The sequence below is a fragment of the Lissotriton helveticus genome, chromosome 7, assembly GCF_964261635.1.
Source record: "Lissotriton helveticus chromosome 7, aLisHel1.1, whole genome shotgun sequence".
NCBI lineage: Eukaryota > Metazoa > Chordata > Amphibia > Caudata > Salamandridae > Lissotriton > Lissotriton helveticus.
This window is the reverse complement of record NC_136068.1, coordinates 361,645,434-361,664,542: the sequence shown is the minus strand read 5'-3', so window position 1 is coordinate 361,664,542 and position 19,109 is coordinate 361,645,434. Positions and strand designations below refer to the sequence as shown.

The 19,109-nt window shown below is 47.3% G+C and overlaps 1 protein-coding gene across 2 annotated transcripts in view; it reads left to right on the top strand.

Annotated features, from left to right (window-relative positions):
* The window catches only part of ITCH (itchy E3 ubiquitin protein ligase), a 981,537-nt gene that overhangs the window by 424,090 nt on the left and 538,338 nt on the right, over positions 1-19,109 (top strand). For both annotated transcript variants that reach the window (XM_078652175.1, XM_078652176.1), the window contains exon 7: positions 6,014-6,186. In XM_078652175.1, the coding sequence (XP_078508301.1) occupies positions 6,014-6,186 (173 nt within the window). The remainder of the gene's footprint in view (positions 1-6,013; positions 6,187-19,109) is intronic.

The following is a 19,109-nucleotide window of genomic DNA, read 5'->3' as shown; positions in this document are numbered from 1 at the left end:
TAAGAAATATGTATCCTAAATTGATGTAGCAAAAATGCCTTGCTGCCCAACCCATAAAACTTTGTTTCCCTTTTCATCACTCTTGAGCAGTAATTTCTGCTACATATTAGAAATGGAAAGTAAGTTCTTATCAGGAAAAATGCCCTGCTCTCCACCATCAGAACGTGGCCTACTTATTCCTAGTCCTTCTGTGATGCCTCAATGGAGTTGTGAACATGTTAAGCCCCTGTGTTACTGATTTCAATGTTCTCTCCTTCAAGGAAACTAAGTCCCTTGTTGCTTCTAGTCATGATTTGGACCCCATAATGGAATACCAAGGCAATTATGTGAAGGTCCTCTTATTGTCACTGGACCTAGTGTCCCACATCTGATCTAGTCATTCCTCTCCACGCAGAAACTCCTCTAAAAATTGGAGGAGGCTTGTGAGAAAGTGCCATCTTTCTTGCATTGGTATGCCCCCACTTTTTTCTGACTGCTGATGTGCTTGACGGAGTGTGCCCTGGGCTCCTGACAACCAGGTACCCGAGGGGTGGGGGAGAGGAGGTGAAGCATGACCCCGGGCTCCGGCCATCTTGAAGATGGGGAGCCCTGCCCAATCACAGCTAGGCTCCTACCCACCTATTGGTCCCTGCCCTTGCCCTACCTGTAACGCCCCTAAAATCAGTATTTAGGGGCTCCGTGAACCTTCCTTCCTTAGATCCCGATAAGAAATGAAGAAAGAAGATCAAGAGAAAGAAGACCTGCCGTGCAGCTGCTAACAACAGGACTACAACAACTGACTTGGCCCCAGCCCTACCGGCCTGTCGATCCTGGAACCTGCTCCTGCCTAATCCCGGCGACTCCTGCGGACAGCAACCTTGGGACACCCAGATGACCTGCCTGCCTTGACCCTCTTAAAGCCTGGGACTCCCATCAGCAGTGGCTCTGCCGCAACAACACCCCTGGTGCCAGCCAGGAAGCTCCGGACCAACCCACTCTGCACCCGCCGAGCCCGGCCTGTGCCCGAGTGATCCAGGGCCACAAGGACATCCCCCCCGGCGAATGGGACCCAAAGTCCAGTGCCAAAAGACCCTCCTCGACGACCCCGACAATGCCTGCAGCCTCAGGACAGAGGACCCCTCCGACTGCGACCAGCAGGAGGTAAGATTTCCCGACCTCAAAAGACACCCCGGCGCCCCACGGCCCCCTGTGCCCAACTTCTGGGTGCCTACCTATCCTCCAAGACCCCAACTTACCCCTCTAAGTGTTGGTCGCTCCAGAAGATCCTTCGTCCCCGAGCCTGCAGCCTTTGTTCCCTTTTCAAGTTCTTCATTAAATAACATTGAGCACCCGACGGCTCAATAGCACCCTGCACCCAGCCGCCCGAGTGCCCCTGGCAGTGCAACCTGTGCCCTATCCCACTTCCCCATTTGCCCTGAGCAAGTGACCAGGAGCCCAGCTCCCACAGCCGCGTGACCTGCTAGCCTGCAGCCACCAACCGGAGGCCCCCTTTCCCTCATTGGATAACATTGGGCCTAACTACCTCTGCACCCGGCCACCCCTGTGCCGCTGGGGGTGAGCCAACTGTACTTACCTGACCCTGGGGGACCCCTGAGTCTATGCCCAGAACCCTAACTTCACCAGCCAAGTACTCACCTGGAAACCGATAACTCACTCATCTGCCTTTGGATAACATTGACTGGTTTGACTCGAAAAATCTTTTAAGTGTGAAGTTTTGGAAACTAAAAATATTCATATAAAATCACCCGAATTGCGAATTGCGAAGTACTCACCTGTGATCAGGGGAGAAGCCAGTACTGTACCTTGTAGCCCAGTACTGAACCGCAAAAGTAATCCATACCAGGTTAACCAGTAACTTGTATTTTCTCCATAGGAATCCATTGTCTGCTTTTCTATGAAATTTCTTCTGTCTACTTTTGAAAACTAGAAATATTCTTTAAAAATCATACGAAATACTGAAACGTAATTACTTACCTGTTTTATGTTGAGACCCCAGTGCTGGCCCAGGAGACCAGTACTGGATTACAAAAGTAACAAGATCGTACTTTACCTGCAACCTGAATTTTCTCACATTGGATAACATTGCCAGATTCCTGTTGAAAAGTTTCTAAGTGTTAACTTTTAAAATAGCTTTTTATTCTTGAAAAATCACTACAATACCTAAAACGTTTTTGCTAAACTGTTTTCAGCGTAGACCCCAGGACTGAACCTAGGAGCCAGTCCTGGAATTACCAAAGTAATCTACAAAGTAATCAACTGTGTTTATATAAGGAAATCCATTGAGCTCAATGCTAAATTGTGTGTAGAATTGTGTTGCCTACTGCAACCCCTGTACCTATTGTCTTTACAAAGTGTATTACCTTTCTGCAAAGTACTCATCTGAGACCTCTCATATTGAGAACAGTATATTTTTTTGATACCTGTTGGCTCTAGAAATAAAACAACTATATCTTTTGATATAAAAACAATTGGCCTGAAGTTCAGTCTTTGTGTGTGAAACCTTTTGCTGACTGAGTGTGTACAACACATGCTTTACACTGTCCTTGGGTACTGCCTTACTGCGCGACCAAGCTACCACTTTAGAGAGTAAGGTCACACCTGGCTTTAAACTATGTTATACCTCTGGGGTTTGTGGACTCTATACACACTGTACCTTATTCTGGTCCAGTATATATAGAGCCACTGTCTCACAAGGCTTTTGTAATAACTCTACTAGCGAATCCTTCCAAAACCAAAGCAAGCATGCTGCCTTATGGCCCGTATCAATTAGGCCATGCTATCTCTTTCATGGTTTCATTGTGCACAACAAACCTCGTCGTCGTTTTCATTCAGGATTTAAGGCACAAAGAATTATAATTTAGGGATTGCCACTTACAGTAGCAGAACAGTTTTCAAGACAATGAAACACTGCATCAACCCCTGCTGGACCCACCCATTGCTCACTCTGCAGAAATGTGCAGTTCCATCAACCTCCTTTTCAGTGAAGAAAATGCTGAATATCACAGCACATTGAAAACTCCAAGTCTGCTTCATCTCTTATGCCCATCCCTTCCAGCAGAGTCCCGCTGAGGTCATACTTCAAAGCCCTATTTCTTGCAGATATTGTCAACATCAACGCTCTAAAAGCCACTTCAAATGAAGATGGTGTCTATAAATCTTACTCACCATTGTCTGCCTCCTTCACTCAAGGCATCTTCGAAGAAGCTCTCAAGACAGGCCAGATCTTCACACTCCTAAAGAAACCTATACCTGACGCTGATGACCTTGTCACTCGCCTATCGTTCTTTGACAAGATCATTTAAATAGGATTATTTGTTCAACTCCAAGATTACATTAATGCTAACCATCTTCTGCTCGACTACCAGTCTGGCTTCAGATCATAATACAACACGTACACTGCTAACTTGAATATCGTAGATGATGTTTTCCTGACTGCATGTAGATGACTCCTGCCCCCTGATATTGCTTAAACTTTGAGCTGTCTTTGATAGTTGTCCATCTCACTTTGCTACACACCCTAAATTCTCTAATGGGATTCACTAGCAATGTCCTTTACTGGTTCTCCAACTACATTTCCAGCTGACACCAGTTTGTTGACATAGGCACGGAAGGTCCCAATAGATCCCTCTAACCTACTAACCTAAGGAGTCACCCAGATTCCATACTGTCCCCTGAACCCTCTTCCGCATTGTGCTCTACTCACAGATAACGGCATCATAATTCACTAATATGCTGATGATGCACAACTCTACTTGTGTCTTCTGTACTTCTGACATCCAGTTCCTCATACACTGCCTGCACAGCATTCAGACCTGGATGTCCAAAGACTACCTGAAACTCATCCCAACCAAGACAGAATTCCTCTTATTTGCCAAGAACTAAAAACCAAAACTGTACAAACCTCGCTCACTAATGTGAACCTTGGAGGTTTCAAACCCAACTTTCACTGAAAGACAAGTCATTTGGATTCACTCTGGTCACCACCTCACCCTCTAGGACCACATTGCCAAACAAGCAAATTCAGTAATGCTGTTAAAGCCTGTGTACTCTCTCATCTGTATAGTGGTAACACCCTACTCCATGGCCTCACGGACTCAACTGGGGCACTCCTTAAGGGCATCGTACACGCCACAGCATGTCTTATCTAGGGCCTGCAGAAATCTAATCACAGCACCCCTATGCTGATAGAAATCCACTGACTTCCCTTGCTGGCCCACACCATCTTTAAAACCAGCTGCATCATTAACAAAGCTATCATGGCCAGCACCGTGCTTGTATTGCAGACAAGCACACCAATTCTGGTGGTTCTTGGAATACTCTTTCAGGACACCTTCAGACTGCAGGCTAAGCAGTGTAAAACCGAAAAAAAAACAAAGCAGCAGGCCTTTTCCATCTATGCACCCTGGATCTGGAACAGCATCCCACATCCATCAACACTGCTTCAATTTTGAAAAAAGTTAAATATGTACCTTGTTAAAAATTCACTACTTTGTAATGCATTTGCAGGCCAAAAAAATGATTTCCCTCCTATCACTCGAGCTTGTCTTTGACAGATCCTTTTGGCTAGGTGAACTTAATAGAAATACTACTTAACCACCTAGGTGGGTAAATACATGTATTCATACATACATACATACATACATACCTACATACATACATAGCTTAATGGCAGACTAGCAGTGCCAGGTGGCTAACCTTATTTATGCCAAATCCATTTTTGCTGACTGGAAGATTATCTGATCAGCAGGTACTGGAGAACCGTTCACGTCATTTGTAATACTTCGATTCCGTTCTTGTAAAACATGAATTAGAAGAAGCAAAAGAAGTAGCATGAAAGCCAACTTTTAAATAATCATTGGCAGAGACAATAGGTGTGGCCTTAGAAAAACCTGCAGTTATTTTTATTTGCCACTGGATGTAATTGGCATTAGAAATTTGAAAGTAATTAAAAGCAAATATGTTACTGCGCAAAGGTGTTGCAAAAACAAAAAGTAAAAAAAATAACTTCACAAAACTATAACAAAGGGTACAGTGGAAGCAGAGTAAACCCCACCAGCCTCGACACTGAAGTTTCCTAGCTTTTATGTGAATGTGCGCAAGTAAAATGTTATTACCCAGAGTGCAAGAGATCCAGCCCCTGCTGTTTGCTGGGAGGAGGGGACGCAAAATGTGTATCTCATTTGAACTGACCAACAGATGAAATGGGCGGCCCGAAAGCTCCTGCATGTCTGTATGTAAATGTGTCTGAACATCATTTAGCGTAATATAAATGCAGGTGCACAGTATGTGCTGTTTATTACCATTGTTGAGGGTGGGGAGGAGTTATGACTCAGGGGACCTATAAATCCTCAAGAAAGACATGATAATCCTCCCCTCCCTAAACACCGATATTAAATAGCATGTTATGTTCTGTAGAGGTCCATTTGTGCTTAATGCCATTTTTTCATCCGTAGTTTAAACAAGACATTTAACCAAAACCAGGATGCAAGGGGTTGAATTTGTGCAGTATGATAGCCTCCCGCAGAGACTGTGTGACTATTAGGGGAACGGTTTCCCCGTACTAGGTAACTGCTACATCAATGTGCGACGCAATAAAAAGTTTTTCTCATACCAGTTCTGCTGTACTGTGGTAATAAACTCCATTCTGACCTTTGAACTGTAGTAATAAATGTATGAGTGCGCTTTTGTTACTATAATTGCTCTGAATAACTTGTTGCTGTATTTATTTATTATGTTGTTTTTATAGAGCACGAGGCAGTTGAAATTGTTGAAACTATCTCTAGGTTAGACCTATAATGACATAGACTAATACTTGTGTTAACTTTTCAGGAATATAAAAATGACATAAAGCTATTTTTAGGTCGGGTCTGTGCAAGTTGCAGACGTGCAAAAGTATGTCCTTTCATAAATGTTTTTAAATGGCCTAGGTAGGTGAAGCTAACAGCAGAAAGAATAGGTTATTGGTCTCTGCAGTAATGACGTGTACAATAGTAGCCTTTTTTGTTCCTTAAAGCACAGACACAAATACCTCTGAAAACCTTGACGTTGCTGACATTGGCGACAGCAGAACAGCGAACAGTGGTAGTTCACCAGCACTATCTAATGGTGGATTCAAATCTTCCAGGCCACCCAGGCCTATACGGCCACCTCCACCAACACCACGCCGACCAACGTCCTCTGTTCCAGGTGAGAATGAATGTAAGGGAGTCGGTTATAGTTACCACACATTTAATTTGTCCATTTCAGTTGGTAGTTTAGTTAGAAGGTCTGTAAATTAAATGTCAGTGGGTCTTGAAGATATATCTGAGACTCAGCAGTTTTGTTCCTGAAGGTCATAAATGGGCTAGTTAAAGAAATTGCAGGCAGTGTCAGGACTGTGTTGGATGAGACAGTGTGCTCAGAGAACAGGCATAGTGAAGTAAAGTAGCTGTGAATGACTGAAAGCAGCCATTTGAGTGATGAGCTCATAGTGCTTTCTTATTTGAAAGAGAAGTAGTGTTAACTCAGTGCTACTCAAGGACATAAAGTAATGGAACTGCAAGTTTTAAACAATTTTTGCATTTTGTGGATAGTGACATTTATTTTTGCTCTCTTATATAAGACCTTCCATAGAATTCACAAATCAATTGTTATTACTAAGAAATGTATTTAGTAGAATATCTCTGCTGTGTATGGTGTTTACCTTAATATGGAATATTGCTTTTAATGTTGAAGAATGTAGGGGGGCGTGGCTACGAGCCGATCATGGCGGACGTGTAGTTGCTGAGCTCCGTCCGTAGCCCACGATACTTGCTATTTATCCTGTTCCCTAGTAACACCACCCACCCGAAATCAACCCCAGGAGCCTCTACGAAGGACAGAGAAGCGGCGACGGAAAACAGCCACCCTCCGACGCTGCCCGGGACCTGGTGAAGACTCGGTGTTTGTCGGGGCCTGTGACCACGAGCGAAGCCGCGACCTCGATTTGCGGCAGGACCGACCAGCTGCGTGAGGCCTGCGGAACTCTACGGGATTGCCGGAGGTACCTGGGGACACGGGACACAAACGCACGCCTGACTCCCTGCACTTGCTTCCCCCGCCTAGGTGCTCCCCCTTCAAGTCACATCGGGGGACCACCTCTGACCTCCCAGGTCCCATCCAGGCCGGCGGCGCACCCAGACCGACGCGCGCCGCCTGCGGCCCGCCGCGATACAAGCTGCACGCCTCTGGGGACCGGAACACTGCGCGAAGGCTGCCGGACACTGACGGGTGCTGGGGTGGCCGGAGGACCGCTGCACTGAAACGGAGGCAGACGGCGGCTACACGGCGCAAGCCTGCTCCGTGGATACACTGGCGGACGCCATCTTGCCTCATCTCCCGGGCCCCCAGAGCCCCAAACCATTCACACGAGGGGTCGCCAGGAACGGAGCCCGGAGCCACGACTACTGAGCTGCGACGTAGGGGGCACACCGAAACACCCGTGGAGTCCCTGCTCACTCCCTGGCGAAGACAGACCTCGGAGCCCCTCTGGATCGAGGCGCAGAGGCAAGAACGTCACACCTAGAAGCACTTCTACAGGGGCTGCTGCACAGCGCTACTGGGCCCCCCCCATTACTGACCCCTTGTGCAACGAAGCGGACAACACCTGCTACCGCCGCCTCAGCTTGCACCACTGCTACACGTAAGGCGCTACTCATAGCGCCGCAGCATTCACCAAAGGTGCTGCGGTCGTCACGGAACCAGAAGGCCCCCTCACGAGCAGTTGCCCTACTAGTGCCCCGTCTCCTACCGGATTACCTGCTACGAAGAAAGCCCGGCCTTAGGACGTTGTGTGCCACCGCGCAGTGGAGGTTGTGGTAGGTGCGTGTGGCCAGCGCAGCGTCGCCCTGCACACTAGATCTATGGGGAGGCACAGGGGCAAGGCCCAGGACCAGGGTGCATCGACGGACATGCAGTCCACCGGCTCGGAAGACCCACTGGCCTCCTCCAATATGGAAGTTATCCCGCCGACAGGGAAAGGAACGCAGGACGCCAAACTGGACCTTATCCTGAATGAAATAAGGGCCACAAGAGAGGCGCTTGAATCACGTATGGACAGCATGGCGACGGGCCTCTCCCTGCTCCGAGCGGATCACAACAAGCTGGCGGAGAGGGTGTCGGAGCAGAAAATAGCGCTCAATGATCTAATACCCCAACAGACAGAACACTCCGCGAAGCTGGAAGGCATGGAAAAACAACTCAGACAACTATGGGACAAGGTGGATGATGCGGAAGGACGAGCCCGACGCAACAACGTCCGCATTTTGGGCATTCCGGAACGCAGCGAGGGGAGGAATCCTACTCAATTTGTAGAAGACTGGCTCAAACAGATGGTAGGCCCGGAAGATCTAACTGCTCTATACAGCGTGGAACGAGCGCATAGGATGCCCTCCAAACCGCCGCAGCCAGGAGCACCGCTGCGCCCATTGATTGCACGCCTCCTCCACTACAAACATCGCGACACAGTGCTACGCGCAGCCCGGGAAAAAGCACCACTCCGATATGAAGATAAGACTATATCTGTATACCCAGACTTCACTCCAGCGGTGCAGCGAGCCAGGTCCACCTTTATGGGGGTAAAACGCAAGTTGCGCGAGCGGGACTTGAAGTATGCCCTCCTATTTCCCGCCCGCCTCAAGATCCTCCATGGCAACAAATCACACTTTTTTGATTCACCAGAGGAAGCTGAAGAATGGATGGAAGTTACACTCACGCCGACAAGCTCACAAGACCCATTTGCCGAAGGTGGGAGCGGCGGCCATCGTCACCGGCCGGACCGCCGACGCCCTACCACTGATACTGATCAAGCCCCCTCAACACGGAACCCTCCGACTAGACAGGAAACGGCGATCAGCTCGGAGGAGCTGACAAAGGTAGTGCAGCTAACGGAGGAAGCACTGGCCGCTCACGACGCAGGCACGGCGAGGGACGTTGCCAGCCTTTCAGACACACATACCGAAGTGTCGGGATCGGCGGACAGCCTGCAGCTTTTCCCCAAGATCACAGCACAAATGGCAGCAGAATTTTGACACCAGCGCCTTGAACACTACCTGGGTGGTAATGTATGAACTGTATGAATAGCCACGGGCAGGTGGGTGGCCAGGGGGGTTATACGTGCTATGGGCTTGCTATGTCACCGCAGACCTGCACGAATCGGAATCGAATAGACTACACCCCCCGTCATATGAACATGGTTGTGTTTGACTGTTACCCACGTTTGGTATCGTGGTTTGGACCCCGGGTCTGTTCATCTGGGGACCTCAATGTTCAGGGGTTAATTGTTTGCTTGGCACTCCACTACTACTACAGGGTATACTTGGCATGCTCACCCACGAGCCCAACATTGCCACAATATGCAATCAGTTATGGGGCCACTTAATGTTTACAACTTGTGCACCTGGAACGTGCGGGGCATGGGCTCGGTACACAAAAGACACAGAATACTGGCACAACTCAACCGTAGGGGAGTCATGATAGCTTGCCTCCAGGAGACACATTTGAACACTGCTGAGAACTCAAAACTGTTAAAGAAGTGGAGGGGCCAACTCTTTGCCACATCCTACTCTGCATTCTCAAGGGGGGCGGCTATTTGGCTTCGCAATTCTGTGCCCTTTAAGCCCGTGGAACAGAGAATTGATAAAGAGGGACGATATGTATTTGTGAAGGGCATACTAGATGGTGCAGCTGTTGTGCTCGGCTGTGTTTATGCACCTAATTCAGGACAATCGGATTTTCTAACCAGACTTAATGGTGTACTAGTGGATTGGGCGGGATATCACTGGATTGTTGGGGGGACTTTAATGCTGTGTTGGATGTTACATTGGACAGGTCACACCCGCCACTACACGCCACCGACAGCAGGAAACAGGCGGCTGCGCTAACGCAATGGGCAGAAGGGTGGGATCTGGCAGATACATGGCGCAGTAAACACCTATTTGACAAGGAATATATCTTCTCCCCGCCACACCAATTACACACCAGAATTGACCGGGTGTTCTGCTCCCGCCCTCTATTGGAGGCGGTTCTTACGGCACAACACATGGGGAAGACACTTTCAGACCACAACCCTGTAGAACTGACGCTACAATGGGGTAGAACACAAACGCCGATACCAACGTGGAGGTTGCCCACGGAATTGCTGGAGGACGCGGTCTTCAAATCATCAATGGCGACCACCATTGAGTCCTACTTTGCTACGAATACTGACACTGCTAGCTCCAGACGAATTGAGTGGGATGCGTTCAAAACCTTCATAAGAGGAGAGGCGATGGCCACCCGGGTGGGCATGAAACGGGAGGGGATTGATGGCCTCAAGGAAATAGAGGGTAAACTGGCAATGTTAGAACGCGAAGCAGCGGGCAAAAACCTACACTTTACACCACTACAAGAAGCACACATTAGGCATGCTGAGCTGCTCGAGGACTTACGATTACTGGACTATCGCGAATACACTAACAGACAACACACGCAGGCTGATCGGTCAGGCCCACTGTTAGCCCGCATTATACGGGACTCCCCGACACACCTCCCTATTTTAGAAATTATAGACCAAGAAGGCCCGTTGGCCTCGACTCAATTACACTACACTATATGGCCAGCACCAGCCCATGTCGCAAGCGGCACTGGAGAACTTCATGGGGGACTTAGATCTTCCCCAACTCACTGATAGACAGAGAGACGACCTGAAACGTAATATCACCACAGCAGAGATTAAACAAGCAATACGAGCCCTCCCGAGGAATAAAACCCCTAGGTCGGACGGCTTACCTGTAGAATTTTATGAGGCATTTGCCGACCTACTCGCCCCGCGACTGCAAATTATCTACCAAGAGGCACTACGGACTACCTCCCTGCCACAATCGTCCCTCCAGGCCTTGATAACTTCCCTACCAAAACCGGGCAGAGACGGGATGCACCTGGCTAACTACAGGCCCTTATCCCTACTTAACACTGACTACAAGGTACTGAGCAGGGTATTGGCCACTAGACTAGCGCTGTACATCCCCCAATTGATCCACCCCGACCAATGCGGGTTTGTACCTGGTAGAAGTACAGCTATGAACCTTCGTAGACTAGCCCAACTGATGCCACGAGACCAAGAAGATGTGGGCACAGAGGGTTGTATCTCACTGGACGTGAAACAAGCTTTCGACTCCCTCAGATGGGATTTCATGTTTGCAACCTTTGCAAGATTCGGGCTACCCCCGGAATACGTAGCGTGGGTCCGGCTACTATACACCCAGCCTACGGCACGGGTGCGTACGTCTAGATGTATCTCTGAACCCATGGCCATCTTCAAAGGCACCAGACAGGGGTGCCCGCTCTCTCCGCTCTTATTTATACTGGCGCTCAAACCGCTCCTCTGTAGGCTCCGGAAGGAAGCTTCTCACCGTGGCATTCAGGAAGGCGGGACGACTCATGTGGTGTCCGCGTATGCGGATGATATAATCCTGTACCTACGTGACCTACGGGGTAACCTAGACCCGATACCCACGCTATTCGAAGAATACCGACTGTTGTCGGGCCTCACGATAAGCGTACCCAAGTCGTATGATATTGCTTTAATGTCACTGGTCCTTCTACATCACTGCTTTTCCCGCCGCATACCTTCCAAATGGCGGAAACTACTTTCCGCTACCTTGGAATTCAAATCTACAGAGGTGCGGAGGAAATGATAGACGGCAACCTGGGCAGAGCAATACGGGCGTTGAAATCACAGATACAATTTTGGTTGTCGCTGCCTTTATCGGTGGTGGGTAGAGTAGCGATCTCCAAGATGGTGGTGCTCCCCCGACTTATTTACTTCTTCACTAACCTGCCATTCCTGATCCCAGCGTCGACTTTCAGGGCACTGGATACGCTACTGACAGAGCTCCGGGCCTATAATTTTGCCTGTCAACTACAATGGCTGGCATACTGGCTGGCAGGCCGAAACCTACATGATATCGACATGACAGAGGAGGATCGTTCCAAAGGGAAGATTCATGTCTTGCTCCTGCCCCGAGCGGAATTGCCTAGGGACACCCCCTCCTCTTCTCCGACTTGCAGTGCAATACTTGCGGAAGGCAGTTAAGTACACGACTCCAACGACTTCATACGCCCCTACAATTCCACTACTGGGTATCCCACTGGAATCGGGAACGCTCTCGACCCACAAACTCACACCATGGCACGACGCAGGGGTAACACACATTGGGGACCTCTTCGTGGATGGGCGCATACTGTCCTTTGAGGACTTCAGAACCACACATAATGTACCGGGAGGTTCATTCCTCATACATGCTGGTTTACGTCACTACGTGACAACGATATGGGCGCGGGATGGCGAAGAGCAACCCATAAACTCATTACTAACGATGCAATACCTCATGGGAACGGGAAGCCACCTAACTAGATGGCTTACTACTGGCGTCAGGGCGGGGAGAGCGACATCACTGTTGCCCCTAAAGGTAAAGTGGGAGGGTGACATTGGACGGCCGCTCGAAGATAAGGAATGGGAGCGTATCCTACAATACCCCAAAAAAGTGGCTAGAAACCCGAAGTTCAAATTCATTCAATTGATGATATTGCACAGGGCGTATCTCACGCCGCGCCGTGTACATGCTATGTTCCCTGACGCTGCAGATACCTGCCCTCGATGCAGAACGGATGATGCCTCACTGCTACACATGCTATGGGACTGCCCGAAACTGGGCTACTATTGGACCACTATACATGAATCGCTCACCAAAGCGGGTGCGCCCCCACTAGCACGCACCTTGGAACATACACTACTAGGGCTAAGGCCAGCAGCGCGTAAAAGGAGTGTGTCGACACGCTTCACTGATATGGCTATGCTGCTTGCGAAGCGCGCGATAACCATGCGATGGAAATCTCCCAAACCACCCGATCATGACATGTGGAGGACAGAGGTTATACGATGGGGAAGGGCAGAAGGGGAGGCGCTACAACGCGAAGAACGTAGGGGTCATAGGAAGACATTGATATCACTGGACTGGTTCACAATACTAGGGGCTTTCGAGGCAGAGGGAGAGGATGAATCTAATGTCTCGCTCTCTGCAGTTTGAGTTGCAACCTGTCCACGATACATTACCAATTGCCACGGACGTGCATGGTGCACCACGATACACAGAACTGGGGTAACCCACTCATCTATTGATCGTGTCTCTGACTGATTGCACAGACTACTGTATTGGACAAGAGCTGTTTTTGGGTGTAGCCAAATGCCAATGTATATACGCAACTACGAAGTGTGAGTGCCTGGGGTGGGATTGCTAGGGGTGATGGGTGGAGGGTTTCTTGGGAGGGGGGGGGGTTTGTTTGGTTAACTGCAGCTACAACGAAACAGAAAATGTATGTACTATTCGTCATTACTATACAGCATAAGACATATCAATATGCAACTACTTGTATACTACCTGTACCATGCTATGCTTTACTTAATATGCGAATAAACACATTTTCAAAAAAATGTTGAAGAATGTAATGTGTGATCTTGAAAGAGAAATGTGAGCGAAAGAAAAAACAAAAAGTTATTGACAACAATCTGACAATGAAGTCTTGGAAGCAGTACTTAAATGAGAGAAAAATAAGTGCAGGTACTCACTCTACTGAGCTGTGGACTGTAGGTGGGACCTGGGGCAGGTCTATGGACAGGGCGAGGAGACAATCATTTAATGAATATTCTTTCTCACTCCTCTCCTTCCCATTGCTGTATAATCTGATATATTTTTTCTGTTCTCCTACCACCCGTCTGTCTTTCCCTTTAGCCACTTCTTTGTCTCCCAGGTCTATATTTTCCCTTTTCCTTTTTGGTATTTTTTCCCTCTTAAAATTCTCTCCACCCCTATCCTCCATCTATTCCTTCTCTCTTTTTGTACTAACGACGTCCTTCCTTCCTTTAATTCTTGCCTCTTTCCCCTCTCATCAATTCTATGTTGTTTTACCCGTTTCTTTTCCCTTGGCTCTACTCCACCCGTATCTTCCTGAACACTGGTTCTTTTTCCCTACTTGCTTTTCTGTCCTCCTCTTAATAATAATAATAAAACCAGTTTTAGAGCGCCTGGTTACACTCAAGACGGTGTGTCCCCGCGCTAAAAATTACTGCTGCTCCAAGAGAGGCAGAGATCCAGAAGCGAATGGCCTAGAACAGAAGAGCACAAAGGCTTTATTTACGTGGAAAGAGAAGGGTTTTAAGACTCAATCTGAATCTAGCTTCAGAGGGTTCCATACGCAGGTCAAGTGGAAGTTCATTCCAGTATTTACTTGCTAAAAACCTGAAGGAGCGACCTCCCATCCTGGCTTTATGAATGCGGGGTAGTCTGAACAGCATCGCTCCGGCAGATCTTAAATTCCTGATGGGGCGATGGATGGTGAGAAGTTTGCGCAAGTAACCTGGACCCTTTCCTTGGGCAATGCGGTGTGCAAACCAGAGTGCTTTAAACTTAATGCGTTCCTCAATAGGAAGACAGTGAAGTTTGGATAGTGCCATCTTTCCTGATGCTCTGCGAGGAAGGTTGAGCACCAGGCGGGCGGCAGCATTTTGAACACACTGCAGTTGGTGTATACCTTTTTTACTTAAGCCTAGGAGCAGAGCATTACCATAGTCTAGGTGTGGTGTGACTAGAGCGTGGATAAGTGTCTTCCTGGCGCTAATGGGGAGAAGGTCAAGGACTTTGCGGAGAGTTTTGAGTATACCAAAACATCTTCCCGTGATTTTACTGACCTGTTGTTTAAAAGAGAGTTCCGCGTCCAGCATGATTCCGAGGTTTCTAACAGATTCCGCCGGGGAGGGAATCACGCCTAATTCAGTGGGCCACCATGCATGGGACCAGGCCGAGGGGGATTTACCAACAACCAGCAGTTCTGTTTTTTCTCTGTTCAGGTGCAGGCAGTTGTTGTTCATCCACCCTGCCACCGCTATCATGCAGTTGGAAAAGTTGGTAGCATCTTCCATCTGATTGTGCGTGAGGTTATCTTCTACCTCGCTCCCCCCTTTTTCCCTTTCTTGCACCTCCACTCTTTACATAGTTTCTCATTTCTCTTTTTACTGTCCCTAGCTTCACTCTCCAGGCCTAACACCTTCAGTTTGGTATTCCATAACAAGACCACGACACACTGAGAGTCCCCCACATCCCCAGTTTCGCTATCTCTAATCATACTTTTTGAGGACCTGTTTTCCTGGCTTCTCAAGCAACACTTCTGATTAGGCGCCAAGACATGCAACATATCGCTATGAAACCGGAACAATGACAGGCGGTTCTGACATCTTAATTTGTGTGCTGCTTATACTCCATTTGAATGGTTTCGGGCGCATACCTGTAGCAGAGTAAACCACTGCAGGACAGTCACACCGGTCCATGCACTAGAATCTTAAAGAAAGGAATGGTGGTTAAGCTGTGGTAAGTTGCACTCAGGTTATTAAACAGACCAAGGCAGGCGTACTGGAGCCAAGTTTGGCGCTCAAGTAGTTCTTGCACTACAAGCGGAGTGACTAAAGAGTTAAAAGGGCATGTTTGTAGAAAAATAGATATGCACCTATGCTGCTGAGTCAATAACAAGTACGTATGTAGGGCATTTTCGTGAGCAGCTCCGCTTCATGCATATGTATTGACTGCAGGAAATGCAATTTGCTTGGCACTTTAGACCGTACTAATTAGAAGATGGACGGAGGTATGTGTGGAGGTGGAGAGGGAGATAAGATGTGTGTGACATTGGAATCCATAGGCTGCACTGGGACTCAGCTGTTGGAGTTCTGCACATAAACAGTCCATTCTGTTGGCGTCAAGAGTAGCACTTGAGCAGCACTTGCACTGCTTAACATAACTCCACTGAGCCTGCCCTGCTGCCTGTATTAGTACCAGTATTCTCCTGAGCCGAGGCGTAGATCCGGTACTCAAACAGAAAATGATCCAAGTGTCGGTGTTCAGTACCAGTGAGCACCGCCTCACTTTAAGCTCTGCTTGGAAGTACTCAATACTAGAATGTACAGCAAACATTCTGTAATGCGATGGTTTATTCCAGTTATGGCATTTGTGAAAATCAGGCTACCTAATTTGAAGATACTAACAAGTAGAACAGCTGTTAAGGAGAAACATGGCAAAGCAGTGCCTTTGAAGCAATCAACACAATAGTGACATCACATGGGGATTCTGGCCAGCAGAGAGCAAGTTCAACTAGAGGCAAACACACGTACCAGATCCCAGAAAAATTGCCTCTCAAAAGGGGCCATTCTATATGACCTTTAGATCCTATTTGAAATGCAAACAAGAGCTGAATATAAAATGTGCATGTTGCCAAGAAAATGCTTTAGCATTCTAAACTTGTGGATTATGCTGTATGAAAAGTGCAATGATGATCTGCTTATACCATCACTGGCTCCCCAAAACAGGTGCAGTTTTTGAAGCAGCTCAGTGGGTTTCAGTGGATGAAGAATTTTATAGTGAACTATGTATCGATTAGGCAGTTAGACTTGAGAGCCAAATGAGTGTTCTTATGAGTTGTTGGCAGTAAGACAGAAAATTATGGATAACGTTTGCAATTCCCTTGGTTTATAGGTAAACAATTATTAACAGTTTTTGATAACATGCTACACATCACAATCTTGCAGCCTCAGAGGGCTTTGTCTTTGATACGTTTAATAAGGGTGGAGATAAGGAGAAAAACAACATCCCAAAGCAGCTTTGTTGTAAAGGTTAACATATATCAAAGATGCTGTTGTTAATTGTGTCCTTGAGATAGCACCTTGAGTATCTCTTTTGGTGAAAAAGCCTTTAAACTTACATTCCTATGTAAAGCGATGGCTGACAGGGATATGGAAGTCATGGAAATTGTTAGTACAGCAAACCTGTTTTATTACCCTAGCCTGAGGAATTAAGTCCATACACCACCAAGATGCATTTTCATGCCTCATACATTTTAGGGTGGATTGTATCTCTGTGAGAAAGAAGCAATGTGTACCAGAGGGTGGGGTCCTATATGGCCAGAAATCTGCTGCCAGACCTTTTCAGCTTGGGTAGTCTGATTGCTTTTAGAGTTGCACTTGCTGATCCTAGCTGCCTTGTTGTTTGGTAGGGCTGGAAGACTTTTCTTGCCAGGAGTGCAGACATGGAGGGACGTGCACATAGTTTGAAACTGGCTTCTTCCTTTGATTGGTATCATCTGAGTATCTGTGGACAGATATGTTGACTGTTGTGCATTAATCCATAAATGAGTCAATCGGGATAGTTATAGACTTGTCGTAGCTCACCTAGTCTCAGGAGGCTTTCAATGCTTTTGCAATAGTCCAGTTGGGATGAAATTACCTTGAGTATTGGGTGATTTTTTGGAGAAAAAAAAGAAGAGGAAGATACTGTTGGGGAATTCCAGATTGTGGAAGGCTTTCACTGGGAAAATGTAGATGAAATTGTTGTCAGAGTTAACACCGGGCAATGAACTGTTTTTAATTAAATTAGGAGGTGGATTCATGGAGCCTGGCCATACAAAAGGGGCAGTGAGTAGTTAACAGAGCCCTTCAACAGGGTCTCTGACTTTTGACTGTTCAGGCATAGACCGCTTTTTCTGATGGATATTTCTAACTGCAAATTCCTTACATTGTGAATATTCACCAGGCATCAGCCTGAATCGGGAAACTACAAAGCAGTACTCCTGTGCACTTGTAGGTGGCATCATGCAGCTCCTTGCCAACTTTCTTCCACTCCAGAAGTGACAAGCAGGGAGGCAATTAAGCACCAACCATTCATTCTGACATCAGTTAATTTACTTTCATGCCTTCAGACGCGGATTCAGAGCTTCTCATTTGTCTTCTGACAATTTTCAGTGTGTAAGGGATGTGACCTTCCAAAACCTTCGGGTTTAAGCCTTGTAGGGAATGCTGCCAACAGATGTCAGTGACTGATTCCCCACAGAGTATGCAGATGAATTTGAAGGCCATACGGGTCTGCGAGGCAAAACGTTGCGTTGCCAAACAGTGAAAGATTCCATGCTGTGAATGGTTGAAGTCCAAAGGAAGGTCCCGTTCCCGAAGTTATTCCTGTTGCAGATATTCATCGAAGTCATTGGAAAAATCTAAGAATATCAATAAACAAAGGAAGAGTGATTCCAAATGGAAAGCATTACCTGAGGAGTCACAGAGTGTGTTTTAAAAAGAACCCTCACTCACCAACCTAGTTGGTGACATGCTTCATCATAGGGTTCCCACCCGAGGGGCCGAGACGCCTGATTATAGCAGAGCAGGTTTTTTTAACTGTGCAGGGAGTGAAAAATAATACAGCGAAGTTTAAAATTACCTTTACTTATCCGAAAGACTTTTATTAGTAGAGAAGTAAGGTAAGATTAAAAGGTGGTAAATATGGATGTTACAATTGGCTTTATTGACCAATAACATCCAGAGTGAATAAGTGGTGGCCGGTTTACATGTTTTAGCCTCCTTAGGCAATTAGCGAGGCTTTAGTCAGGACCAGGTAAGCCACGGGGGTATGCATGCGTTAAGGTGACTAGGGAAAATTAATTATTTATTTAATTTCCCCTCGTCGCCGTCCAACGTAAACACCACTGCCCTTACCTGCATCGGCCACGGATTCCGCCCGTGCTAAGACCGCGCTCAGCACCTGTCCCCTTAGCATTTCCAGTCCACAAAAGCCTCCCAAGTAACGGTATACCTGTGAGACTCTGATCAAGATGAACCCTTCAGGTAAAGACACCAAGTGTACTAAACACAACCTCGCATGTCATAACTGCAACACCCAGATAGAAATTAATGGAGCAGACCAAACGAACAATGGTACACACACCCATTAATGGAGCACAACAAAACCCTTTATTGGTGCATTAGTAAATACTCGCTCCCTTGTAAAACACATACCGGAATTTGCCAATTTCCCCGAGGCCCAAAACCTAGACGTTGTTGTGACAGAAAAATGGGCAGATCACATCTCTGGCCCTGATGTAGTTTTAGCCATTCCCTCAGGCTACGCTCTTTTTAGACTCGATAGACAACTTAAAGGGGCGGGGGTGGTGCTTGCGATTATCTACCAGGATCATTTGCTAGCCTTCTTTCTAGAATGTGAGGCTCTTCCTACAACATTGAAATC